General features: G+C 55.0%; 3 protein-coding genes across 9 annotated transcripts; all 3 read right to left on the bottom strand.

Moving 5' to 3' along the window:
- Positions 1–582: 582 nt before the first annotated feature.
- On the bottom strand, positions 583–1948 carry LOC149125893 (olfactory receptor 2W3-like). The gene has a single exon (XM_089334615.1). It carries the CDS (start codon positions 1943–1945, stop codon positions 998–1000), a length of 948 nt encoding a protein of 315 aa, XP_089190741.1. The 5' UTR covers positions 1946–1948; the 3' UTR covers positions 583–997.
- A 5438-nt stretch (positions 1949–7386) lies between these two features.
- On the bottom strand, positions 7387–9403 carry LOC149125894 (olfactory receptor 2W3-like). Its single transcript, XM_089334715.1, has one exon. The coding sequence runs from the start codon at positions 9401–9403 to the stop codon at positions 8306–8308; it is 1098 nt and encodes a 365-aa protein (XP_089190841.1). The 3' UTR covers positions 7387–8305.
- Positions 9404–9476: 73 nt separating this feature from the next.
- Positions 9477–26268, bottom strand: LOC127486261 (E3 ubiquitin-protein ligase TRIM58). 7 transcript variants are annotated; one of them, XM_089334712.1, is made up of 6 exons: positions 25774–26264; positions 23546–23641; positions 20314–20544; positions 18016–18038; positions 17820–17920; positions 9477–9633 (listed from the first exon to the last, which is right to left on the bottom strand). In XM_089334712.1, the coding sequence occupies exons 1-6, from the start codon at positions 26191–26193 to the stop codon at positions 9611–9613; spliced, it is 894 nt and encodes a 297-aa protein (XP_089190838.1). In that variant the 5' UTR covers positions 26194–26264; the 3' UTR covers positions 9477–9610. The 7 variants fall into 7 exon arrangements, with proteins under 7 accessions (XP_089190838.1, XP_051686001.2, XP_089190839.1 ...); XM_051830041.3 differs by lacking the exon at positions 9477–9633 and adding an exon at positions 13828–15958 and having other exon boundaries at positions 25774–26268; XM_089334713.1 differs by lacking the exon at positions 9477–9633 and adding an exon at positions 13828–14720 and having other exon boundaries at positions 25774–26263.
- Positions 26269–26763: the final 495 nt, after the last annotated feature.

Genomic DNA, 26763 nt, shown 5'->3' on the forward strand with positions numbered 1-26763 from the left:
GCTACCCTGTAAAAACCGTGAGATACTAGAATCCCTTCAACTAGGTGAGATGTAATTGCTATTTTCTTTGTTGGGAAGGAAAGTATATCATAGACTTACAAGATTTATTGATATATATTTTATGTATTTATTTGAAAGGCAGAAACAGAGGCAGAGAGAGAAACAGACAGACACGCAGATCCCCCAGCCACTGGTTCACTCCCTGATGCCTGATCCAGCTAGGGCTGGGCCAGGCTGAAGCCAGGACACCCAGGATGTGTGGGGTCTCCGACACGGCTGTTGGGAGCATCAGCTGCTGCCTTCTGGTTGCCTCAGCAGGAAGCTGGAATGAACGTGGAGGTGGGACTCAGTCCCAGGCATGCTGCGCCCTCACTCACACAGGCTGTGTCCCAGGCTGTGCCCGGGCAGGAAGCTGGAGTCCCGAACGAAGCTGATCTCAGACCCAGGCGCTCTGGAATGGGACCTGAGTGTGGCAGTCCCCCACAGATTTCAGTGACACTGCTGCCTTTATGCTGAATCTCATCAAAATGGTCTCTGATCTGGAACGAGACCTGTTACTGCACAGTCTACACTCGCTCCTCTCTCTCTAACGCTACCTTTCAAGTAATTACAAATTAAATATTGAAAACACTGGGCAATCGAAGTGGAATTTTCACTTCTCAAGTGATGGTTTAGCATCTCTGGAAGTGCAGGTGAGAACCCCCACTTCCACATTCCTCTCTCTCCCTTGCACACTGATGAGAGCCCACCCAGCCCTGGGGGTTATGGGGAACCCCCCCTTAGACCAGCACAGGCCCTAGAGCTCACACCCAGGGGTGCTGGCTTTGAATGTCAGAATTCACATGGCCCAGAGTGATTCATGCAGAAGAAAGCTGAGAGTGGCCACATGTCTCTGTTGAACTCTGCCAAAGTCGCACAGATGCTGTTGATGGAAATCACGGTAAAAGAATGAAAGCTCCCATGTTCTGTACACAGCACTTCATCTCTGTGCCTCTTATTACAACTTCTTCCTGAAGCTTAGTTTTGCCAAAACCAGCCTGCTCAGCGCCCCCTTCACCTCCTTGTTCCTGAGGGTGTAGATGAGGGGGTTGAGCAGGGGCGTGACGATGTTGTAGAAGAGGGTGAGCACCTTGCCCTGCTCCTGGGAGCTGCCACGGCCTGGCTGCATGTACATGTAGACGATGTTCCCGTAGAACAGCGACACCACTGTCAGGTGCGAGCCGCAGGTGTTGAAGACTTTGTGCCTTCCCGAGGAGGAGTGCATCCTTAACACTGCCCTCAGGATGTAGCCATAGGAGACCAGGATGAACGCCAGGGGGCACAGCACGATGCCCACCGCCAGGACAAAGACGCTGCCTTCCACGGCTGCCGTGTCCACACAGGCCATGCGGATGAGGGCCGGCATCTCACACAGGTAGTGGTCCACATGCCGGTGCCCGCAGCGTGGCAGGCTCAGGGTCACTGGAGACATGGCCAGGGAGTTGGCCACCCCACAGCCCCAGGCCATGGACACCAGCCCCAGGCAGAGCCTGGGACTCATCATCGCCAAGTAGTGCAGGGGCCTGCAGATGGCCACGAAGCGGTCGTAGGCCATGACGGCCAGGAGCAGGCACTCCACGCCCCCCAGCGCCAGGAACAGGAAGAGCTGCACGGAGCAGCCCGCGTAGCTGATGGTCTTGTCCTGCCCACTCAGGTTGTAGAGCAGCTGGGGGATGGAACTGCTGGTGAAGCTCAGGTCCAGGAAGGACAGGTGGGTGAGGAAGAAGTACATGGGGGTGCGCAGGTGCGGGTCCAGCCGGGACACCAGGATGATGGCGCTGTTGCCCACCAGGGTCAGCACATAGGCGATCAGGATGACCGCAAACAGGACCCTCTCCAGAAGGGGGTGGTGGGAGAAGCCCACCAGGATGAAGTCCCCAAGGCTGCTGTCGTTGGTCCCGTCCATCTCTCCTGCCAGGGATAGTTACCCACACCAACAGGAGCACCCTCCAGCAAGCGGGGTCTCTTGGGAGCCCACCATCCCTCTGTGGATTTCACCTCTGTGTTCTCACCTCACCCAGCAGCAGTGATACGCAGTCAGCGCTCTTGCCACTGTTCTCCCTGGCGCGCTGGCCTGCAAGCCAAGGCACCTGAGTTATGCTAGTTCCCGAGGAGACAGGGGCCAGAGCTGAGAGACACCCCAGGCCTCGGGCCCTGGACACTTGATCTAAGCCACGGCTGTGGCCACCCTGATTCCTATCAGAGTAACAAATCCTGCTGTGTCCCCAGCTCCAACTCCCCTGGAGCCCCAGCCTGTGAGCCTCTGCCACTACTTAGGAAGCCACAAAGTGTTGTTCGGGGGTTTTCTGTCGATGGTGTTTGAGGAACTTTGCCTACTGCAGATTCTTCATCAGTGGGAACCCAGGATCATGCTGCTCATTTGGCCAAGATTCATGAGGTCGTCATCAGGACCTGATAGACAAGTAATGCAGGACAGCATGAATATTCTAAAGCAGCACTCACGTACAGCTCCCTCCTCTGTTGTGTCTGCTCTTGAGATAGAGTATATATGTGTCATTCCAATGAACTTGGGAGAACTTGGCTGAGCAAAATAAGTAAACAAACAAGGACAAACTCTTATGCAATAAAAAAAATGAGTAAAAGCTTCTCTGAGAATCCAGCTGGAGAAATGAATCCCACTCAAAGAAAAGTCTTCGGTGAGGTCCCCACAAGTCTTGCAGGCAGAGAGGGCAGCAGATGGAAGACTCCCTGGCCACAACTCGACCCCTCAACGGTGCCCATGGCCCTGGAGAGCACATTTGCCCTGTGGTCATTGCCTGATCTAGGATCAGGATTATCCGCCCCACTGTGCATGTTGACAGGTGTTCTTAAGCTAGGACAAATACAAACAAAGGAGCCAGACGAAGCCCACCTGTCCTGGATTCAGAGCCAGGAACATGAGTGCCATAGGATGAACAGGCAGGTCCTGGGCAGAAAACCTGGGGGAGAAACTCCCCTGTGTGCCTCACACACATTCAGACCCAGCAGTCAGAGCCTGGGCAGGGAGGAGTGGCCAAGGTGTAGCCCCACTGCTATCCCCACGCCAAACAAATCACACATTACAGATGTCCTCACTCTGAGCTCTCACAGCTGCCCTAAGAAGGCAACCAAAGTTCTGTTCTTGTCTTTCTCTGATGATCCTACATCTCATAGGCTTGGCCAGCCCAGCTATGAGGCAGAACAGGAGTCAACCCAACTGCATATTAAACAAAGCCACGCTCTCTAAGATGGCTACCAGAGAGATCTACAGGTGAAACAAAAGCAGAAAAGCTGAAGGCAGTTGAATGCCTAGCATGGTTAATACTTTTATTTTAAAAAATTGGTGAGGGGGCCAGTGCTGTGGCATAGCAGGTAAAGCCACCACCTGCAGTACCAGCATCCCACATGGGTGCCGGTTTGAGTCCTGGCTGCTCCACTTCCAATCCAGCTCTCTGCTATGACCTGGGAAAGCAGTGGAAAATGACCCAAGTCCTTGGTCCCCTGCACCCACATGGGAGACCTAGAAGAAACTCCTGGCTCCTGGCTTTAGATCGGCACATCTCCGGCTGTTGCAGCCACCTGGGGAGTGAACCAGAGGATGGAAGACCTCTCTCTCTCTCTCTCTCTCTGCCTCTCATTCTCTCTGTGTGTAACTCTTTCAAGTAAATAAATAAATCTTTTAATCCTTTTACAACAGGTAGAAGGGAGGAATGTGATACTGTCTAGAGCCTAGATTGTAGTGGGAAAGGAATGGTTCTCAGGAACCAGCGACTGGAGTTTCAGTTGGAACAGCATCTGGAGAGATGCTAAAGAGGTTGCGGTTTCACACACACACAACTTGACATCTGCATGTTAATTTTCTTAATTTATTTAAAAGAGAAACAGAAAGCTCCCACCCCTGGACTCTCCTGGCACAAGGTCTTGTCACTCATCCAACAAGGAGCAATGCTACACATGCTGACGACACAGGGAAGGTGGCAGCTATGGCGGTGGAGCTGCACTGTCACCGGGGCAGTGGGAAGGCCAGGACTTCGGCAGGACTGGAAGGAAGCAAACGGGAAGGGGGAGGAGTGAGAAAGCAGCACCAGGAAGAATCCCAGGTTTGGATTAAGGGTCCCGTGCTGGGGACTTTCCCACTGGGCAGGACCCAGTGACAAACCTGGGACTCAAATCACAGAGAAATGTGGCCAGCAGAGACTGACTCAGTTTCAAGGTTGTTGAGCACCTCACTGTGTGCGAAAACAGTGCGCAAAGCACAGCGCATCCCTTGTTCTGCAAACAATCCCACGACGCTGACTGTAAATAAGACGATATTCAGGAATTGCTCTCCTGTGCCGTCCCACAGCCTGCAGCACACACACCTGCACTGTGTGACTAGTAATCCCTTCCTCTGAACTGCTTCATCTAAGTCACACACACACATGTGCAAATCTATGCGAATGTGAATACATACACGTGTGCACATGTCATGTATGCATACATGTGCTGTCTGTGTGTTTTAGAATGTGAGCACCCCCGGCTGCTACCGAGGGGAATACTCCATGGGAGGCTCATCAGGAGCATAGTCTGCAGCAGAGGGGTGGTGATGGGGGACCCCTCGGAGCCAGGAAGCCCCGGCTCACACAGGGAAGGAATCTGGACAAGATCAGGGGTACAAGGGGCTCCATCCCCAGGTTGGCCTCACTGTGTAGACGGCAGACAATGGAGAGCCTCAAGTGTGGGTTTCTCCCCAAGAAATTTTCTCAATCAAGAGCCTTGGCCTCTCAGTCAGCTCCCAAGGCCTGAGCTCCAAGTCTCCTGGAAAGGTGATCAGGCTTCTGTTCATCGACAGGAGGCCTATTCCTACCAGATCTGGTGGTGTCAGAGGTGCCATCAGCACAAGGGGTAAGAAACGGGACTTGGGAAGCAAAGTAGCCTCAGCTAGGACAGTGCTTAATTGAAAACAGGAACCATCATTTCTGTGAGCTCCACCGCATGGGGGCAGGAGGGACAGGAAAGGGAAAGTGTGGAAAGTCCATTAAGAGGTGGGAGTGGTTTCATAAAATTAGGTTGAGAAACCAGGATGGCCTCAGGGTGGGGGCGGGGAGGGTTCAGCCTTGCACCTGACAAGGACGATGAACTTCCAAGACTGCCCATGCGGAGGAGCCCGGGGTTGCTGGTTGAGGCTGGAGCCTCAGCCATTGGGAAGCAAAATCCAGAATGAACTAGTGAGGACCTCATTCCCCACAGGAAGACTGAGCTTCCTCCCACTCTGCAGCCTGCAGGTGCAGGGCTCCCACTCTGCAGCCCGTGGGTGCACGGCTCCCACTCTATATCCTGTGGGTTTAGGGCTCCCGCTCTGCAGCCCCTGGGTACAGGACTCCCACTCTGTAGCCTGTGGGTTCAGGGCTCCCACTCTGCAGCCCGTGGGTACAGGACTCCCACTCTGTAGCCTGTGGGTACAGGACTCCCACTCTGCAGCCCCTGGGTACAGGACTCCCACTCTGTAGCCTGTGGGTACAGGACTCCCACTCTGCAGCCCCCGGGTGCAGGGCTCCCACTCTGTAGCCTGTGGGTGCAGGGCTCCCACCCTGCAGCCTGTGGGTACAGGACTCCCACTCTGCAGCCCCCGGGTGCAGGGCTCCCATTTTGCGGCCTGTGGGTGTAGGGCTCCCACTCTGTAGCCTGTGGGTGCATGGCTCCCACCCTGCGTCCTGTGGGTGCAGGGATCCCACTCTGTGGCCTGTGGATACAGGACTCCCACTCTGCAGCCCCTGGGTGCAGGGCTCCCACTCTATAGCCTGTGGGTGCAGTACTCCCACTCTGCAGCCCCTGGGTGCAGGGCTCCCACTCTGCAGCCCCTGGGTGCAGGGCTCCCACTCTGCAGCCCCTGGGTGCAGGACTCCCACTCTGTAGCCTGTGGGTGCAGGGCTCCCACTCTATAGCCCCTGGGTGCAGGGCTCCCACTCTATAGCCCCTGGGTGCAGGGCTCCCACTCCATAGCCCGTGGGTGCAGGGCTCCCACTCTGCAGCCCCTGGGTGCAGGGCTCCCACTCTGCAGTCTGCGGGTGCAGGGCTCCACACGCTCAGGGCTGCAGAAGCAGCACAGCTGAGCAGCCAGGAGCAGAAGCCATCCCTGCAGCCAGCAAAGCCCAGTTCAGGACCCAGCTCCCCCTCCCCTTCACTGCAGGGGCATCTCCAAGCCCCACGGTCCTCACTGTGGGACAAGCTGGGGCACCAAGTATTCAGCTTGAATAAGTGGGTAAATCTGCAGCGGGGCCACAGCAGGACCTCAGCTGTGTGAGTCCTGTGAGCAGAAAAGAAGCATGAGTGTGGGCCACTTGCTCCCTGCCTGTCCCAGAACAGCAGATCCAGCCCTTTCTGTGGGTGTCCTTAGGGTTCAGATACTTTGCCTGGTAAATAGGAGGAAACTGGCTTGGACCCAGGCCCCGCACAGGTACAGGAGCTGAGCTGATGCAGGCGATGTGGTAGGGACACTGTCTGTGAGGAAGACTCCAGTAGTGGAGGCGTCCAGCACAGCACAGTGCAGCTGCCCCAGTGACCCCGGGATCTGTGAGTCCTGAGGCTGCCTTCTCAGGGTCGTGCGGGAGGGTCTGCTTGCGCTGTTCACCCCAGTCCCAAGTACGGGGGTGCTTACCTGCACCTGATACGTACTGCACAGGCCTCCGGTAGGAGCTGCCCTGCCAGGGTTGGACAGCTGACCCCTGTCATTGATGACCAGAGCAGGTTCTGCCGCCTGCCCAGATGCTTCCCTGTGGTAGAACCACATGAACCACCTCCTTCTCTCTGGATGTTATCTGCAGAGCCCAGAACCCTGGGATTCCCAGCAATGGGGCTGTCCCGTGGACACTCAGTGCACCAGGGAGCTCTTCCCAAGCGAAGGGTGTGGAGCAGCCCTGAGAGCCAGGCAGATCCTGTGTGGAATCCCTTGGCTGGGGCAGGACCTGGGGCAGCAAGGGGGCACACTGTTCAGAGAGAACCCCCTACCCCCGGGGCAGCCTGGTCTGAGCCCCCGGCAGCCATGCACCTCTTCCTCCCTGAGACCAGAGCTTTGAGCACTAGGACAGGGCCCCCGAAGCAGGCAGTGCCCTCTCCTGGGTGCGCTGGGAGTGCAGCCCTCAGTCCCAGGGGCTGCACTCAGTGCAGGGAGGAGGTGTGGGCTGAGAGCAGGCATCCCCTTGGCCCTCAGTGGAGTGGAGGCTGAGAGGCCAGGGCACAGAGGGCAGAGTTGCCTCAAAGAAAGCAGCCCCAGCCCTCAGCTTCCTCTCCCCTCACAACCTCCCCTGCAATTCCCCTTGTCCCCAACCCCCCGATACCCCATTCTCAGAGGAGCCTGTACCCCGCCCCCTGCAAAGAGCTCACAGAGGATCGAGTTCCAGGCCATGGAAAGGTGGTCTGGGTCCCAGGAGCGAGGCCATCACCTGGGTGGTGCAGAAATGCAGAGCCTCAGGCCCCTGCACAGCACGGACATAATCGGCACTGTCACGACCCCCAGGAAGCTGCCTGCTCTGCAGCTGTGTGAAGGGGCAGGGACCGTGCTCTTTAGCCTGGGAGTCCTGGACGCAGCTCGACAAACAGGCAGGCACCCTGCTCCTTGTCAACAGGAGCCTGTGGGGACTGGGAGTCAAAGTCAGCATCCCTGGTCTGAGCAGCAGCTTCACCTGCAGGCTCGCTGAGCAGGCAGTCACCCGGGGACCAGACACCAGAACTGACCTCAGACCTGTGCTCCTGGCTCATGGCAGAGAGGACCGCAGTCAGGTCCTGCCGCTGCCCAAAGCCAACCTGAGAGGCGCTGAGGCCATGGGGGTGACTGCATGCCTGGTCAGCCAGCTCCCATCAGGGTCCATCCAGGAGCTCAGACCTCGGGGTAATGCCACAGGTTGGGTGGACGCATAGAGAAACGGTGACTCTGTAAATCTGTACTGTGACACTGCGCCCTTGCTGAAGTCCACCTTGGGTGGCAGTGAGACAAGAGAAGCCCTGGGACCATGGCGAGTGCAGTGGGAGATTTGGGTCATCCTGGGGAAAAGACCTGGAATCCGCAAGGCACCAACAGAGAGAGCAACAGACCACAGTGCAGCGCACACCCCCATGTGCTTTTCTGGAAGCTTCTCTCTTCCCCGCTCTGTCTGACCTTGGAGCTGCCCTACATGTCAGCTGTGGGCAGGTGCATGGAGCAGTTCTGTCCAAAAGAGCCTGGACTCCTGGCTGAGACCTGGGGTCAGGGCACAGGGAGGAGTTGAGGTTGTGGCTTACAGCAGGTCTGGCCCAATGCCGCCAGATGGCGTCAGTGCCTGGACAGACAGAGTAACCACAGGCTGCCACCTGTCAACACCCCCTTCACCTCCTGTTCCTGAGGGTGTAGAGGAGGGGGTTGAGCAGGGGTGTGACGGTGGTGTAGCAGAGGGTGAGGACCTTGCCCTGCTGCTGCAGCTCCCCCGCTCACGCCTTCTCCCTCTCTGCTCCCCAGCAGCAGCCTGCTCAGCGCCCCCTTCACCTCCTTGTTCCTGAGGGTGTAGATGAGGGGGTTGAGCAGGGGCGTGACGATGTTGTAGAAGAGGGTGAGCACCTTGCCCTGCTCCTGGGAGCTGCCACGGCCCGGCTGCATGTACATGTAGACGATGTTCCCGTAGAACAGCGACACCACTGTCAGGTGCGAGCCGCAGGTGTTGAAGACTTTGTGCCTTCCCGAGGAGGAGTGCATCCTTAACACTGCCCTCAGGATGTAGCCATAGGAGACCAGGATGAACGCCAGGGGGCACAGCACGATGCCCACCGCCAGGACAAAGACGCTGCCTTCCACGGCTGCCGTGTCCACACAGGCCATGCGGATGAGGGCCGGCATCTCACACAGGTAGTGGTCCACATGCCGGTGCCCGCAGCGTGGCAGGCTCAGGGTCACTGGAGACATGGCCAGGGAGTTGGCCACCCCACAGCCCCAGGCCATGGACACCAGCCCCAGGCAGAGCCTGGGACTCATCATCGCCAAGTAGTGCAGGGGCCTGCAGATGGCCACGAAGCGGTCGTAGGCCATGACGGCCAGGAGCAGGCACTCCACGCCCCCCAGCGCCAGGAACAGGAAGAGCTGCACGGAGCAGCCCGCGTAGCTGATGGTCTTGTCCTGCCCACTCAGGTTGTAGAGCAGCTGGGGGATGGAACTGCTGGTGAAGCTCAGGTCCAGGAAGGACAGGTGGGTGAGGAAGAAGTACATGGGGGTGCGCAGGTGCGGGTCCAGCCGGGACACCAGGATGATGGCGCTGTTGCCCACCAGGGTCAGCACATAGGCGATCAGGATGACCGCAAACAGGACCCTCTCCAGAAGGGGGTGGTGGGAGAAGCCCACCAGGATGAAGTCCCCAAGGCTGCTGTCGTTGGTCCCGTCCATCTCTCCTGCCAGGAACAGTTACCCACACTGACAGGAGCACCCCGCATCATCAGACTTACTGTTTGCTGTGTTGCAAGATTTGAGTTTAATGTTGGTGCGTATTAAAGCACTCCTGTGCACTGTGGGCGGCCGTAACGACACAGTCTGGAGAAGTAGGACGATTGTTCAAGACAATCGAACGTCTACCTTGTTTAATGTTTTGTTTTTTCAATGCATTAGGCCAGGAGGATCTGTAACAAAATGAAAGCAGCCAATTACTTTGAAGAAGCATTTCACAGAAAATAATGCCATACAAGCACCTAAGTCACTTTAAACATTGTGAGTGTCCTCACAGAGGCCTGTGCTAGGAAAGCTAAAACACAAATGCAGCATTCCTCTCCACACAGGTGAGTGCTTGGAAACCCAGCCCTGCCCAGAGGTCAGAAGTGGGAAATGCCACTCCCATGGACCCTGGGTTTATGCGGAATGGCACCTCTCAGCGATCCCTAAAATATTACTGTTTTAAACATACACACACACATCTTGACACTGTGTTATACCTTCACTTATCTAATATGTTGAAAGGCAGTGAGACGGAGTGATGAGGGGAGGTGGAGAGAGAGGGGTGGGGATGCATCTCCCTTCAGCAGCTTCACACATGCCCTCACAGGAGAGCCGGGACCAGGCAGAATTTGCGGGCTGGCGCTCAATCCAGCTATCCCACATGGATGACCTGCTGGCTCTTAGTGTGTGTGTGAGCAAGGAGCTGGCGTCGGGAATGGAGCGGTTCCTGCAACCAGGCACTCTGATTGGGTTACAGGTATCCCAGTCAGTGTCTGATCTGCTATATCGAACACCCCCCCCATAAGTGTCATTTTAACAAAAGAAACAAATGTCTCCCATTGAACTTAAAATCACGCCTTTACTTTGGCCTCACTAATTTCACGCCTAGTAATGTATCCTGCATTTATTAACTCCCAACTGATATACAGCCACCCCTAGATTCTTCATTCTTGTAGCCCTGAAGTAGAAAATACTTTGAAGTAATGCACATGGGTGACGTTCCAGGCATGAGTCAACAGACGACGACACCGCTTTGAGCTGGAGACAAATTTCAGCAACGTCTCAGAAGTATGTGTATGTGACATCAGCCGGAAGTTTATCCAAAAGAATAATACTCTAAACAAGTGGGAAGTTAAATAGAGCATAGAGAGAGGTTGTGTGTAGTGTCACTGCATTGCCCTGTCACCTGCTCTCTCTCTGGGGATACATCACGAATTGTATGATGGAGATCCTGCATACAGTGGAACACAGGGGTGTGTGTAGGTGTGGCTGGGTTTTCCCTTAAACAGCACCAGGATCTCCAAGCACACACTTCCAGCTCAGGGTGACTTTCATTTCCCATGACCCCGTCTTTAACACCTAATACCCAGCGAGCTCATGGCGTTGGGAAGAGCACGTGTGTGTGTGGTAGAACGTTGGAGTCAGAGGATTCCCTATGCACTGTTTCCTGTCCTCTGCACTCGCTGCTGCATCCTCTTCACTCCATCATCCCTCTCAGGGATCATCGTCCCAGCCACCTTACTAAACAAGAATTTCCTAAAATGAAAACAGTGAACAGCAGGGAGAAAGGCACAGGTCACTGCAGTAATTCCACCGCACCTGGCAAAGCTCTGTGCAGCCTCAGGGTCTCAGTCGCAAGCCGGCTGTAACAGGAGAGCGGAGTGGTGGCCGGGGCTGACTCTGGATGCCAGGATTGTCTCCTGGCCGGGCTGGTGGGCAGGCTCCCCTGGGGACTTGCGCAGATTTAAAGGGGACGCTGGACTCAGGCTTCCTAGCCACCGTGCAGCCATCTCTCCTCTCAGAGAAAGCTGCTGATGCCCACTCCTTTGGGCCCTGCCCCCCGCCAGAGTCCCCCAGAGGGCATATCATGCTGTCGTCCAAACCTGGGTGGACTCAGCAAAGATGAGTTTTCAAATGGGCAATAAATAAATAAATGGGAATAAATAAATGAGGTTTTTCAAATGGTGGAATGAATGCTGCTTCTCTCCCCAAGCCCAAAGCACAAGCACAGGGCGGGAGGACTTGTCCCTGCAGTGCCCTGGGGCTGCCGCACACCTCTCAGGAACGTTCAAGCCTGACCGGGTGGGAAAGGCGGATCCTGTTCAACATAAGGGTCCTGGTGCACAGTTCTCTGGGCCTCCCACCCTCCCCAAGTCCCTCTGCAGCCACCGTAGACTGGATCTTGTTGGCCCTACTTAGGCACCTTTGCTTGTACATAGCAAAGTGCCCTGCACGTCACATGGATTTGTCACCACTGTCAAGGTTCCCCTCCTGGTGCCGACCAGACCAAGCCATCTCTCACACCTGGCACAGCACAGGTGCTCTGCTAAGCTGGGCCACCCACCAGGTGACCAAGCACCATACAAGGTCCCCTGGAAGACCTAGTACTGCACTCTTCAAATCTCGCCCTCCCTACCCCCCACCACAGGAAACAGTGCCTCTCCGTGACGCCACACTACGGGCAATAACTGAATCCTCCAGCAAACAGACCAAGGACTGCAGACCGGGGGTTGCTCAGACAGTGGCCACCCACTCGGGGGACAGTGTAGCTGGGAGCCTGGGAGCCCAGGGGTGTGCCCAGAGTCACAGGGCAATGCCCTTCTGCCCAGGGTGCTGGCAGAGCAGTCACCACCCCCAGTGCCCCTGCTTCATCTCAGATGTGTTTGCACCCAAGCCATAGCCAGGACCCATGCTTGTCTCAGCTCCTGGAGACTGGGGCACTCACAGGATGGACGATTTCAGTTCATTTTTAAATGCTCACATTTTTAGATAAAAATGTAGCTTTGAAATCTTAAAATACAGATAAATCTTTAAACCTGGAATATTAAAGACCTTGAAAACAACGGAAGCAGAAGCGTGGCTGGCAAGCAGAGACACGCGGGTGCCCTCGGGGCAGGGGGTGCAGGCTGAGGGGTCCTCTCAGGCAAAATAAAACTCACACCATAGATCCCTTTCCTTGATTCTGCTGACGAATCCTAGAGAGTCCTTCCCCCTACAAGGTCTAACTCTAATGTTTAAAAAATGTGTTTCTTCGTGTTGTCTCCCCACACTTTCGTATTTAATCTTTTGAGAATAAATCTGGTGCTTGCCCCGGCAGCACATATTCTAAACTTGTAACGATACAGAGAATAAATCTGCATGGATAAATGCACTGCTTTGTGAGACAAAGCACAGGAGGCACCGTGCGGCTGCCCCGTGTGTGTCTGTGTCTCTGCATCTGTCGGCACCAGCACACTCCCTGACCAGGAGGGCGATACTCAGATGCTGTTTCTTTAGCTGTCAGGCACTTCCTCAAACCCACAGCCAAGTGCCGACATCTGAGCTGGGCACCCCAGTGCAGAAGCTACTCACCATCTCATTCCTGCACTGTGGGGCAGCCTCAGAAGTCAGGGCCCTGGAGGTGTCTTCCCCTCCACTCCCACACAGGTGCACCTGCACCTGCACCTGCAGGAGGAAACGCAGGTGCCTGTCTGGGTTTGGCCTTACCCTCTGCAGGTCTGCGACGCTGCCTTTGTGCACAGGGCGGTGCCACCTCTGAGCTGGTGCAGCTCCTTGGGGGAGGGATGCCAGGGGCCAGGGGCTGGTCCAGGCTCACCAGCCTCCCTCAAGTGTGGGGGCTTCTGACCCCTGGGGGCCCTTACCGCACTCAGGCCTGCATCTCCTCAGACTCCCCCAACTCCCCAGGGTCTACCCAGAAAATGAGGATCCTGGGATTGTGCTGCTTGACGTAAAAGCCATGCAGTCCCTCAGGTAAGCAAAACCAGGGAGTCGATGTGTTGTTGTCAACACAGCAGTTCCCTAGGCACCCAGGGGCCAGTGTTCCCAAGAAGGATCACGCCGGTGAAGAGCCCGAGCCCGGGCGAAATCAGCCCCGCCCTACCCAGAGGGACACCGCGAGCGTTCCCTTCCTCCTTAGATCTCCAGAAGCAGGGCAACTGGGATTGTATGCCTTCCTTTCACCACGACTTTCCCAGACTAAAAGAGCAAGCCTGGTGCACTGGGTGGGGGATGACGTCACGGGGTGCACGTTCACGTGAAGTGAAGTCAGGTGAAGGCGAATGCTCAGGCACCGTGGAACAGACGTCATCACCGAATCAGAGCAAGGAAGACTCTGCCTGCAGGTGCGTGTGCACATGTACACAGGCAGGTGCATGTTCTACACACATGCAGGCACCTGGGCTCCCTCCTCCTCCCTGAGGAACATATGAGCAGACTCGCAGGGCACACGGAGCAGGCGGGATCACCAGCACCACTCGGAATTTGTCCCCGACTTCTGCTGCCGGATGAGGCTGCTGCACTTCCAGCCGCAGACCCCCCTCCTCCCAGTCCCCTCACTCAGGGCTCTCTCTCAGCACCCTGCAAAACACCTCCACAGAACACTCTCAGATCCATTATTTAATTCTGCTCTCCAGACAGTGAGTCATGCATTCATTCAACAAACATGAACTGAGCAAGAACCAGCGTCTGAGGTGCTTGGGAGATGTCACCAGCAGACAGAGATCCCTCCACTGCTGATGCTCACTCTTTAGCAACAAGGCAAAGAATAAATAAATAAATAAATAAATAATAAAGTGCACGAGAGTACCATACACTAGAAGCTGATGCAATATATGGAGAAAGTCTCCATGAGTCCAGTGCCAGGGCTGGGACCCTGAGCCCTGGGTGGGCGGCTGTGTCACCCACAGGATTCAGCAGGCTTGGCGTGGAGGGAGCAGTCGGGGGACCTCAGCGGGTGGGGGATTCCAAGCAGCAGCCAGAGTTTGGAAAGCCCCACGATGCAAGCATCTGCTTGGTGTCAACCCAGCCATAAGGCCAGGGGAGTTGGAGCAGAGCGCAGAGGGAGCCGGAGCCAGAGAAGGGATCAGAGTTCACCTGCCTTGGGCCCGAAGCCCACCACTCTCAGTTGAATGGGAACTCAGGGCAAGGGCACCACCATCCTGGGCACTGGATGGCAGCCCTGGCGCTGCTGCACTGAGAAGGGTGGGGGAGAGCCTGGCGGCCAGCAATGGGGCAGTTAGGGAGCTCGGGGCTCTGGGATCTGGGCTCTGGGCAGGCCCTGAAAGAGGTGCTCGTGGGTTCTACGCATGGTGGAATCCAGAAGGGCGCCAACAGTGTGTGGCTTCCAGAGGTGACCAGCAGGTGCGTGGCCTCCACAGGTGACCAGCAGGGTGGTCTCCCTCAGATGAAGAAGTCCAGGAAGCTCTCTTCTCCTTAGAGGCAGGCGTGGGGAGATGCAGGGCTCAGTTCCAGACACTTTGCGTTTAAGCTGTGTAGGCTGATGTCAGGAAATAGATACGGATGCATGAGATTGTGCTGGTAACGAATCAAAATTCCAGAGAAAATCGCGGAAAGCTTCTCAGAATCGGGTAAGAAAAATGAAGAGGCGATCACGACAGGAGAGCCAGGGCGCGAGGAGCGAGGCGGTGGCGACGGCGGTGGCCAGCACCTGAGCACAGCTATGGAAGCTGCGAGGGCGCGGGGACAGAGATGTGGGTGGCACCTGGGCCCAGGTATGATGGCCACGAAGGCGCAGGGAGTGGTCCACACCTTGTCTTGGGAGAGCATGGGGTCCACACCTTGTCTTGGGAGAGCATGGGGGTCAACGTTAGTGTGAAGCCACACGGTAAACACACCACTGCGGTAAGGAGGAGAACGAGGGACAGGCAGAGGCGCAGCGGGGAGGAGAGCGGCGCAGGGAGCCGGCACCGAAGGTGGCGCCCAGGGGCTGCGGAAGCGCCACTGCCAAGCCGCAGGGACCACAGACCCGGGACGAGAGGGCCGGGGAGCAAGGAGGTGAAGGTGAAGGCGCAAGAGTCTGCCTACACATAGCCGCTGGCAGGGAGGAAGCCGCGGGACACGTGCGGAGCGCTGCGGAGCGGAGTCCACTCCCCCCCGCGCGCTCCTCCCGCGCACAGTTCCGGGGCGCTCCGGGGGCTTGAAAAGGACAGTGCCCGCCCTCCCCCGGGCCTCAGGCCGCCTCCTCTCCCTCCCCGGCGTCGCCCAGCGGCTGCAGGACCAGCGGCGTGCGGTCGCACACGAAGAAATAGGGTCGCAGTATGCCCGCGAAGAGCTGGCGGAACGAGTAGATGTGCGCGCCGTCGGCGGCGTCGTAGAAGGACACTTCTCCCGCCTCGTAGTCCAGGAACACGCCCACGCGGCGTGGCCGGCGCGAGCGCACGGCAGGCGCGGGCGGCGAGGCCAGCACCAGGTATTCGTCGTCGCGCAGCAGCCACACGGCCCAGACCCCGTGCTCCGGGGACGGCGTGCTCTCCCCGGCCCGCGGCTCAGCGTCTTGGCACACGCCCAGGCCCCACTCGGCGCGCTCTCCGATGGTGACCTCCCAGTAGTGGCGCCCGGACGAGAAGCCCTGCAGGCCCAGCACGCACGGCCACGTGTCGAAGCGCTCGGGGTTGCCGGGGACGCCCCTGGGGCGCGCGCCATCCTGCACGCTGCGGAGGTCGGCGGTCAGCAGCAGGCTGGGGTGCGCCGTGGCCGGGTCCAGCTTCACGTCAGCTGCCGGGGTCGTGCGGAGGAGTAAAGGGCGGATCAGACCTCGGTAGGGGCCGGGCGGGAAGCACCCCCACATCGCCCCAGCCTGGCTCCAGCAGGCAGAGCGCGCACCTGTGCCTTTCTGGCACCTTCGGCGGCCACGGCCCCCAGAGCCAGGTGTCGTCTGGCGCAGACTCGGCCGCAAGGTCCTGTCCTCTGGATGCGCCGGCAGGCGGGGACCCTGTTGCACGGTGCAGAAGCGTTGGAAGCCCCTAAACCCGTAGGAAGTCCTCATGCGTGCTTAGTCTGACTCCTGCCAGACTCGCCAGGCCCTGTTCGTGGCATGGGGATTTGATGAGGCTTGTTGCGTGTCCAGAAACAATATACTGGATGTGCTGTGTGCACAGTTAGACACGCGCGACCACGGAGGGGCCCGAGACCCCCAGGGGCCGTGAGCTACCAGGGACCCTGAGCTCCACCTGGTCTCACCCAAGACCACCCACCTGGTAGTCTACCTTGTGGCTCAAGAGTTCTGAGAAAATGGGAACTCAGACAAATCAGAAAAGTCTAGCTTATGGCACGTGCACAGTGAGACCCTGTCTGACTTTGGAGCAACCCTAAATCATTGCGCAATCAACATGATATCATCAGCATTGTGGTTTTGTGCAGTGGGTATTCCAGGTGCATGCTGGGAAGCCACATGCACAGAGAGCAAAGGACTGCAAGTCCTAGATGTCAATCAAAACTGCCAGATGGAAAAAATCTTCTATGTCGGTAGATTGGAAGAACTGATACCATCTAAATGCGATTTACAGATTCAGTGCAATCTTAATCAAAATGCCAATGAATTAACCTAGATGTTCATCAATTGATGACTGGATAAAGAAAATGTGGTATATATACACTATAGAATAATGCACAGCCATAAAAAGAATGAAATCCTGATTTTCACAAGATGGATGCACCTGGAGACCATTATGTTTGGTGAAATAGGCCAGAACCACAGACAACCGCCACATTTTTCCTGATTTGTGGTAGCTAATATAGAGAAGATACAAAAATTAATGTCAATGAGTGAAATTGACATCTTGGGGTTGGGTTAGTGTTCATTCCTGCTGAACAGTGGTCTTCCTGCTTTTACCTGTTGAACTTTTAGTGACACATTCAGCCTGCGACTATAAAGTAAATTAAAAATATGCTATTGCAAAACTTTAGGAAGAATGAAAGAGCAAAAGAGGAAGGAAGGATGGGAGAAGGAGGCAGGGAATTATCTCAGAACTGTATCCATGAACTACATGAAATCTGTTGTCTATATAAATAAACAACAAATTTTAAAAATCTGCCAACCATGAACCTGGCGGCCACATCTGGACTCTCCAGAGAAATGACAGCGTCTCTTAGACCCCGCTGAAATGCCTGGGGCAGGGTAAGTGGCTGGACAGCTCAGCTTGGGGGCTGGGTGCTGGAGGAAACAGTGGGGTGCTTTGCGCACTTAGCCCTCAGCCCCTGGGGCTGGCACTGTCTCTGAACGGTGCCAGAATCCAGCTGAACAAGGGTATACATGCCAAGAGGGCACTGCAGAATGGCCATCTGGTGACCAGAGGTGCTGTGTTGCCCGGCCATGTGAGAGCACAGGCATGCCTTCCTCTCCCTCATTCATAGCCTTCCTTCCCATGGCTACCAGCACAAGAAGGGGGTACAACTCTGTCAGCGTGGGTCTTGGGGTCAGAGGCTGTGGCCCAAAGTCCCAGACTCCTGCAGCAAAGCAGCTGCAAGATCTCGAGAGAACGCTTTGCTGCCATGGCCCCTGCAGCCCACCCACACAGAGCAAGCGCGGAAGCCCCAAGCCCTAGGCACAGCTCTGCAGGTACGAGGTGCTACGTACCCCGGAACCTCCTCAGCATGTCTCGCATGCCCGGGATGCGGCACAGCGTCCTCAGCTCCAGGGGGATGGTCTCCAGCTCCGGGCGAGTCACAGCCTCACTTCTGGATGGGGCACAGAACCAACAGTCACAGGCGTGGGCGGGGCCCCGCCTGCCTGCTCTGCCCACCCCTCCCTTGGAGATGCAAAGTCGACATACCTGCCCAAGGCTCCTCCTACTCCCTAAAAGTGAAAGAGACACAAGGGTCAGACCTCTGAGCTGCCCCTCACACCCACTCTGGGCACGCTTGGAGAACGCCTGAGAACTATGGGGAATTTGTCTTGTTTAAGGTAAAACTGTCGGGGACAGTGCATCTGCCTTCATTCAAGCCTCACTCCCTGTGGGTCTGCAGACAGAATCAGCCCGCACAGCACCTATCCACTCTACCAGTGCTAGTGTTTCCCTCAATCGATATCCTCTCACTTGGGTATTTTAATAAAGCATCACATTCTGCATCAATTGCAGGTGGAATTAGGGTGTGATGGATCTAAACCCGGAGAATTTGAGCAATCATTGTAAGTACAGATGTACAATGTCAGCCTTGATGTCTCTGCGAGAACCCCAAATTCCCAGTGCTTGGACACAGATGGCAGAGCTGCTCATTTGGGCGTCACCTAATTAGATAAAGCAGAAAGGCACTCCCGTCTAGCAACATTTTATCTTTGGGGCAGTTGTTAAGTAAGTCACTCCTCTCTGGAAAAAGTCACCCATCAGAAAAACTGACTGGTGTGAAATTCATCCCCCCGCCCTCAGCCCAGGACTGGAAGGACTGTGCCTTGGCTGTGGGGAAAATGGCAGCAGGGAAGGAAGGGAAAGGTGAGCGGCAAAACAACTGTCTACTGCTGAGAGCACTGCTGAGTGCCTACTGTTTACATGCATGCTCTCCCTGCTGCTTCTCTTATACATGAGTGCCTTCTGTTTACATACACCTTCTCCCTGTGGCTGCTATTATAGATGAGTGCCTTCTGTTTACATACACATTCTCCCTGTGGCTGCTATTATAGATGAGTGCCTTCTGTTTACATACACATTCTCCCTGTGGCTGCTATTATAGATGAGTGCCTACTGTTTGAGAATATATTCTCTCTCAGATGTCTGTTATTCATTTTAACACTTATTAGGTGCTAAGAAATTTTCACTTTAAATAAGATATTTGAGGTATTGTGAGGTAAGATAGTGAATGTCACTGAGAATATTGGGATTCCTGTGTTTATTGCTGTCATTTAGAAATTAATTTATGCCTGACTCCTTATTAATTCATAAGGAAATGTGTTAATAATACATTTGACTTTTACATAGATACTTTGAAGAAGAGAAATTTAAATAGCAATGTTTTGTAAATAAACATGTTGTAGAGCTAATTTATTGAAGCTCCCTCCCTGTCAGAAGCAGGGTTCACTGACTGCTTGCAAGCATTGCACAGATCACTCACGTGACCATGTGTGTGCATGGTGCCCGCGATGTCTGGAGCTGCCTTAAGGAGGGGGACTCCAGGAAATCCGTTCAGAATTCTGGGCCGATACACAGAGGATGCCCAGAAAGTTGCTTTCCCTTTCTGTTTTTTTTTCTTCTTTTTATTTACTTATTTATTTCATTTGAAAGGCAGAGAGACAGACAGACAGACTTTCTCATGCACTGGTTCACTCCCCAGATGCTCACAATCACCGGGACCAGACCAGGCCAGGCCAAGGCCAGGAGCCTGGACTCCATCTGTGTCTCCCTCATGGATGGCAGGCACCCAAGTACTTGAGTCAACACCTGCTTCTTGATGGCAGGAAGCCAGAACTGGCAGCAGAATTGGGACTTGAACCCAAGCAAGCTGATATGGGGTATGGGCATCTTCACTTTGATGGCTGAATTTCTCCTGCAGATTCCACAGAGACAACACACACAACAGCAGCCAGGGCTTTCCCCACGCTCTCAAGGGGAACTCAAAGTGAACAGCTCTGTGCCCTGTGCCTGGGCCCTATGCCCTGTGGCTCGTGCCCTGTGCCCTGTGAGGCCTCTGCCTGCTCTCCATTCCCAAGCAGACAGAGACTCACACGGGAGTACTGGGATGGGCACAGGGCACAAGCTAAGGCATCAGCACCAGACCTACAGTTTAACGTGGGGTTTCCTGCTGCACAGTGTGTTGCACAGTGTAACACACCCAGCATCCTTTGGGTCCCCAGAGACTTCTGGACTGGACACGGGACATCGCTGAAAACCAGCACAGGCACCACTCACACAGGGCTTCTCACTGCAGCTGGCCTTCTCCTAACTGTGTGTTCCTAAATCACTACATGGACTTCAGCTGTTTAAATATTTAGGCTCTGCCTTCCCCATGCACAACCCGGTTCTCCAGGGCCCCTCGGACTCTGACGCTGGTGTCTAGGGTGAGGACGTCTCCTTGGCGGGTAATGCCAGCACTGCCTGTGACATCCCTGAGCCTGCCCGTGCCCCAGGGCCTGGCCTCACCTCCAGCAGGTCAAGGTCCGGGCGCCGGCTCCGCTCCTCCAGCTCCTCAGCCAGCTCCCTCAGGGCCTTGTTGTGCTGGGCCAGCCGGCTTTTGCTGTCCCGCAGCCTCTGCAGCGTGCCTCGCTCCTCTTCCTCCAGCCGCCGCAGCTGCAGCTGCTCCTCCACGGCAAGGTAGCCCCGATGCTTCTCAAACTCCAGCCGGAAGCGCTGCCTCTGCATCTCCACCTTCTCCTGGAGCCGCACGGGGGATGGCACCGTCACCACCTGGGGCAGAGTGGCCCGGCTCCCACCTCCTGCACCCACTGAGCTCTGTAACTCCGTGCACTGACTACCCTACGCCATCCACAGGGGAGTGTCTGGAAAAACGGTTGGATTTTGGTTCCAATGTCGCCACAGGCTTGGAAGGGGAGGCATGTTTACATCCCAGTGCCAACGCCATATATAAGATGCCACCCAAGAGCTCAGGATTTACTGAGTTGGGACAACAGCGGCCAGCACACCATGGCTGCACTGTAGAAGATACTGCTTCCCCTGTGATGAGCCATGGGAACAACACAGACAACTGAAACGCAGGGATTAGAGAGACCCCCATGGGCGAGGGTAGACAGGGAAGGCTAGAGGCTAACAAACACAGTCACCGTGAACCCAACCTGAGGTCATTGTTCTCTACACAGCCAGGACAGACTGCAGGTTCCTGACCACTAGCTCTGTCAGGCCCTGCACAGAAATAATCCCAGTCCACCCTACTCCCACACCCAAAAGTGTTGAGTGGATCTAAGGAATGTACATTGCTGTGGGATTATTATATCTACATGTTATTCTTGTGAGGTTGTTTTGTGGGAAATAAGGTTTTTTTAAGATTTATTTTTTTGAGAGAGTTACAGAAAGGAGAGAGAGAGAGAGAGAGAGAGAGGTCTTCTATCTGCTAGTTTACTCCCCAAATGGCTGGAATGGCTGGAATGGCTGGAGCTGGGCCATTCTGAAGCCAAGAGCCAGGAGCTTCTTCCAGGTCTCCCATGCAGGTGCAGGGACCCAAGCACTAGGACCATCTTCTGCTGCTTTCTCAGGCCACAGCAGAGAGCTGGATCAGGAGAGGAGCAGCAGCTAGGACAGGAATGGGCATTCATATGGAATGCCAGAGCCACAGGCTGAGGCTTAGTCTACCGCACCACAGCGCTGGGCCCAGGGAAACAGCTTTGAAAGAGTACGAGAGGCAATTCACCCTCTCACAGCAGGGCTAACAGGGATTCCCTGCCCCAATTTTCACATTATGACTTCTCGGTTTGATAAAAAGATAAAACCAGTATCTTTTTTATAACCCCAATGATGGTTCGCTCCAAGCTCACAAGACTCAACTCCTTGCTCCAATATTCCATCCCTACCTCTTTCTACCACTTTGTAAGTCGCTAGATGCATGCAGTCCCAGTCTCTTTCCAAAAGCAACCAACTCTGAATTCTGTAATCGGATTTCTGTGCTGAACAACTCACGTGAATATGAGTGATGCTCCTGCATGTTGGAGCTCTGCTGTTGGCGCATGGGGTGCCTAACAGCATGGGACGAGAGCGCGTATCAGCCAGAGCAACAGGGATGGTGCTGGGAGAAGGAATTTGGCTACAATTCATGGTCTGTTCACACCATCCTAAGCACTACAATTATATCTTCAGGGATAGAAAGATTAGGTGTTTTTGTGAATTTAGAGCTCACATGTATCAGTCCTGTCTTTGTTGCATTTGTCTCCCCAGGTACATTACTGATGCAATGATCACACAAGTTCACTTGTCTTTGAAAGGGACCTTAGGATCATCTCTATGTTAGAATGATTCCTGGAGGGTTTAAAATAATACAGGACTCCAGGTCTTGGGTACAGGGGTTCTGAGTTCTTAAATCTATGGTCAGGCTGGGATTGAACATAGCTGACTTGGATCACTAGGTAAAAGTAACAAAAATTGCTGATTAATGTCTATTCTTATCTACAATTTACAGAGCAGTAGGAACATATAAGACCCTAGTGGAACATTTTTACAATAAAATGGTCCTTATGGAATTACCTAGAGTGTGAGGCTAAATTTTCCAGTAAAACAACAAGGAAAGAATTATAAAAATAAAGAGAATGGTCAGAGAAGGTTGTTGGTAGAAAGAGAAAGAATAGCAACATTCTATAACACAAACCCTGGCTGCCATATTATATAACACATTGCATATATAATACACACTGAGTTTATAGATATTATAAAACACATTGCATATATAATATCCAGGTAGAGGTTATATATTATATAACACTGTGTGTGTAATACATGCATAGTTTATATACATATGGCACATTGTACATAAAATTCACACATTGAGTATATAGATATTATATAATACATTGCATATATAACATACATGTGGAGTTTATATATGCATAGTTTGTGATACACACATAGCTTGTGTACATATGGCATATTGCATAGTTTATAGATGTCACATAGCACATGGTTTCTACAGTTTCTCAGTCTTGCCGCTACTGACCTTGATCAGACCACTCTGGAGTGAGCTGCAGGGACCGTCCTGTGCCTCATGGGGTGTTAGCTGCATCCCTGGCTGTGCCCACCAGTGAGATGCCATCCCCTCCAGTGTGACAGCCATACATACCTCTGCATTTTGCAACACGTCTGTTGGGGAGGATGTGAAATCTTCCCAGGTTGGAAACTACCACATGTGTGTGCGTGTGTGTGCATGTGTGTGTAAATGAACTAAGTGGAAAGAAATCGGGTTGGAGAGGTGCTGAATGGACAGAACGCCTGGAGGGATTGGCTGAACAAGGTTGCAGGTTCTCAGGACGACCCTGTCCGTAAGGCAGATGTTACTGGCTGCACTCCATGTGTGCAAAGCCGTGAGGTTGTCTTTATGTCAATGCCCTGACAGAAACATTCGTAAACCAGGAGTGGCAGAAGGAAGCTTAGCCCTCAGTAGAAGGGTGCAGCCATGGGCGTGCAGCAGGGTGAAGATGGCAACACTCCTTGTTTATAGTGAGGACTGGCAGTGTGGGTAGAAGTGAGAACAAGGGACGCCGTGACTTATGGGCCCTAGAGAGCGCTGAGATGTTTGTCCCCAGCAGCAGGAATATGGAGAAAGGCTGGAGCAGGGAGGGGCAGTGGCCGAGTGACCTGCAGACTGACTGCACCCTTCAGTGAGAGCCCCTGAAGCCCACGGTCAGCCGGGGTTCCGGTGCCCACTGCCGCCTACCTTCCAGATGACCGTCTTCTTCCCCACGTTGGCCTCCTGCACCAAAGCTTCCTCCAGCTCTTTCTGCACATGCTCCAGAGCCCTCTGGAGCTTCACCTGTTAGGGAAGATTTTCCAGAATCATTACTGGTGCCCTGGGTACCCAACGTCCCCCCAGAGCCTGGGGCAGCGCAGAGCCCAGCTACAGCACAGCCCACACAAACACTCTTGGTTAGTGTCTAAATGAGCATGGTGCAGTTTAACACCAGACACAGCCAGAGAGTCATCTACAACCGTGTTCATTGCATCAGTCTTCACAGGAGTAAAGCTGATTTTTAAAACATTGAAAGTCAGATAGAGAAAAAGATTTTAGATTAGCCAGACAGAGTAAAGGTAATATGGTAACTAATAGAGCACCTAAAAGGTAATCCTTAGCAGTGAAACTGACCCTTTGAGAAGTGATGACTTTGAACAGCCCTTGTCTCGACTGTTGAGGAGGTGTTTTATTTTTCTTTTCATACTATTTGTTGAACTCTTTACTTAGTGCAGGGTTCATCTTATGAGTATAAAGTTAACTGAGAATAGATCTTTGTAAAAAATAAGAAGGGGACTAGGAGAGGGAGGAGGAAGAAGAGTGGGAGGGAGGGTAGGGTGGGAAGAATCGCTATGTTCCTAAATTTGAATATATGATATGCTTGAAGCTGGTATACCTGAAATAAAAGGTTTCTAGGTTAAAAAAAAAAGGTAAGGTATTGAAGGATATTTAATAAGAAATACAACACAATGATAGATAAACATGTTGTAATATTTATCTAATTTTCATTTTTTATTTGAAAAGCAGAAAACCAAAGAGGAGGAGACACGTAAACATGCAGAGAGGACTTCCACCTGCTGGTTCACTCCCCAAACACCCACAACAGCCAGAGACAGGCCAAAGTCCACAGCGGGGGACTCAATCCAGGTCCCCCACATGGATGGCAAGGACGCCAGTACTGCAGCCATCACTGCTGCCCCCCCCCCCAGGTGCTCATTCCCAGGAAGCTGGGTTGGAAGCAGGCATCCCAAAAACTTAAATTGTTGGCCAAAGCCCACTCCATTACATCTCACGAGTCTAAAGCAGTTACAACAAAAGCTCTGACTGCAAAGTGCAGGTCCTACACGAAGGGCAATGCTGCAGAGCACACCGGTGGGGCGGCATCTGGGGAGGTGCAGGCGCCGCATTTGCCAAGGTGCAGGTGCAGCCTGCAGGTGGGGAGAAGCAGTCTCTGACACACACTGCCTCAGAAGCAGGGAGGTGAGAGCAAGAGTGGACAACAGTGAGGACACAAATTTCGCTGGAGGCCAAGGCTGGGTACACCAAAGGCCTCAGAAGCATGACTTAGCACCTGCTGCCGGGGTTAGCGCTGCACTCCTATTTTATTCAAAAAATAACGCAGAGAACAGCTTTAGAAAGACCTCCAGCCTCACTCCAAACGGGAGGAAGGAGGGATGGCATCTACCTGGAAGGTGCCGGACTCACTCTGTAGATGGTAACATAAATGAAGAAGGAAAAGCAGACGAGAGGTTTGCAGAGGGAAGGTGAGGGGAAGGAGCCCAGGCCCTGGGCTAAGGAACTAAGTAACTAAGGAAGTTACTGCGCGGTGGAGTGGGATGGCCCAGTGGTTAGCACCCGGGGAGACAGGAGACGGCCCCTGGCCTCAGGTGTGGCCCCGAGAGTGGGTTCAGAGCTGGTGCAGCAATGTGCCCACCAGGAGGCTCAGATGGCAGTCCGGCTCTGCTGGGCTGGGCAGCCCAGGCGTGTGCTCTGCCGTGACCTGTCGAGCCCAAGCCACTCCCAACGATGCCCACAATGGTGGCTGCATCAGTCACGCCCACAGAGCACCACGCAAAGCCATGCAAGGTGCTGCCCACCTGAGACTCCCAGCGAGAGCTCGCCGCAGATGCCCCATGGAATCAAGACCCCGCAGGGCACTCGGCCTCCTCTGGGCCGTGGGCACCCGCAAGACACGCCGTGAGCGACATCAAAGGGCTGGGAGGGCCTAGGAATAGCGGCCAGTCTTAAGGAGGCGTCCCCAGATGACCAGAGCCCGGACTCAACCAGCACAAGCAGGCAGACCCCAGGACCCTGGAGCGGTGAGGGTCACACCGACCGGAGCCTCTCTGGCCTCACCTCGCGGGGCCCAGGAGCCTCTCCTGTAGCTCCCAGGAGCCCCAGCTGGCGGCATCCGAGAGCCCCACCCGGAGCCTCACCTGGTAGCGCGCAGCCGCCTCGGGCAGCGGCGCGGTGCGGTGGCCCCGGTGCTCTGCGGCCGCGCACACCCAGCACAGCGCCAGGAGCTCCTCCTCGCAGAAGCGGCTCAGTGGCTCCCGGTGCCGCGCGCAGCGCCGCGCCCCCGCCGGGACCGCCGCCAGCCCCAGCCGCCGCACGCTGTCCACCAGGCCGGCCAGCTGCCGGTTGGGCCGGAGGCTCGCGGGCCGGAAGGGGCCGCGGCACTGCGGGCAGGCGTAGACGCCACCGCGCGAGCTCTCTGCCTTCTCGCACAGCTCAGAGATGCAGGCGCGGCAGAAGCTGTGGCCGCAGTCCACGCTGACCGGCTCCTGCAGGAAGTCTAGGCACACGGGGCAGCGGGCCTCGTCGCGCAGCCGGTCTGCGGGCGCCCCCGAGGCCATGCCGCGCACCCAGGCTCCGCCGCCCTGTCTCGCTGGGCCACCCCGACCTTCCTCGCTGCCCCTGTCAGTCTCCGCCCAACGGGTTTATCTGCTGCCCCGGGCTGGACTCCAACTGAGCCACTCCCGGTGAAAGCCGGCCAGTCTGCCACCCAGAAAGACAGCGACAAAGTGACATCCCTGGGAGCCTCACCTCTGGGGACCTGGTGCTTCCAGCCGTAGCCCCAGCCGCACCTGCACCCCACACCCTCACCTGGGTGTTGTGCTGCACCTGCACCCCTCACTCACTTCTGTGACTGGCTGTGAGCATGCTAACAGCAGGTGTGCAGCCCAGCAACAAGTCTAAACAGGAGACCATTGTCCAGCGCAGTTCAGTGAGGGTCTGGTAAGAGATGCACCAGGGTGTGCAAAGCAAATCTCGGAGGGGGCACAGATGTGGGCTGAGCTATTTCTTAGAGGAATGCTTCAGAAGAGCCCACCAACGCTACCCCTGTGGACCAGGAGCAGGAGGCTGGACAGAGAGGGTGGCATCCCCAGAGGGAGGCACAGTCAGGGAGGGCGCCCAGGGAGCAG

The sequence above is a fragment of the Oryctolagus cuniculus genome, chromosome 6, assembly GCF_051225735.1.
Source record: "Oryctolagus cuniculus isolate XC-2025 breed Fujian yellow rabbit chromosome 6, ASM5122573v1, whole genome shotgun sequence".
Classification (NCBI taxonomy): Eukaryota; Metazoa; Chordata; class Mammalia; order Lagomorpha; family Leporidae; genus Oryctolagus; species Oryctolagus cuniculus.

What these genes read in the sequence shown, in the direction of transcription:
- LOC149125893 (XM_089334615.1), bottom strand. Translation starts at nt 1,945, where the DNA reads ATGGACGGGACCAACGACAGCAGCCTTGGGGACTTCATCCTGGTGGGC.
- LOC149125894 (XM_089334715.1), bottom strand. Translation starts at nt 9,403, where the DNA reads ATGGACGGGACCAACGACAGCAGCCTTGGGGACTTCATCCTGGTGGGC.
- LOC127486261 (XM_051830041.3), bottom strand. Translation starts at nt 26,193, where the DNA reads ATGGCCTCGGGGGCGCCCGCAGACCGGCTGCGCGACGAGGCCCGCTGC. An exon ending in AGAAGACGGTCATCTGGAAG is followed by an intron (nt 20,545 to 23,545) that starts GTAGGCGGCAGT and finishes GTGCGGCTCCAG; the next exon opens with GAGAAGGTGGAGATGCAGAG. An exon ending in CATGCTGAGGAGGTTCCGGG is followed by an intron (nt 15,959 to 17,819) that starts GTACGTAGCACC and finishes CGACCCCGGCAG; the next exon opens with CTGACGTGAAGCTGGACCCG.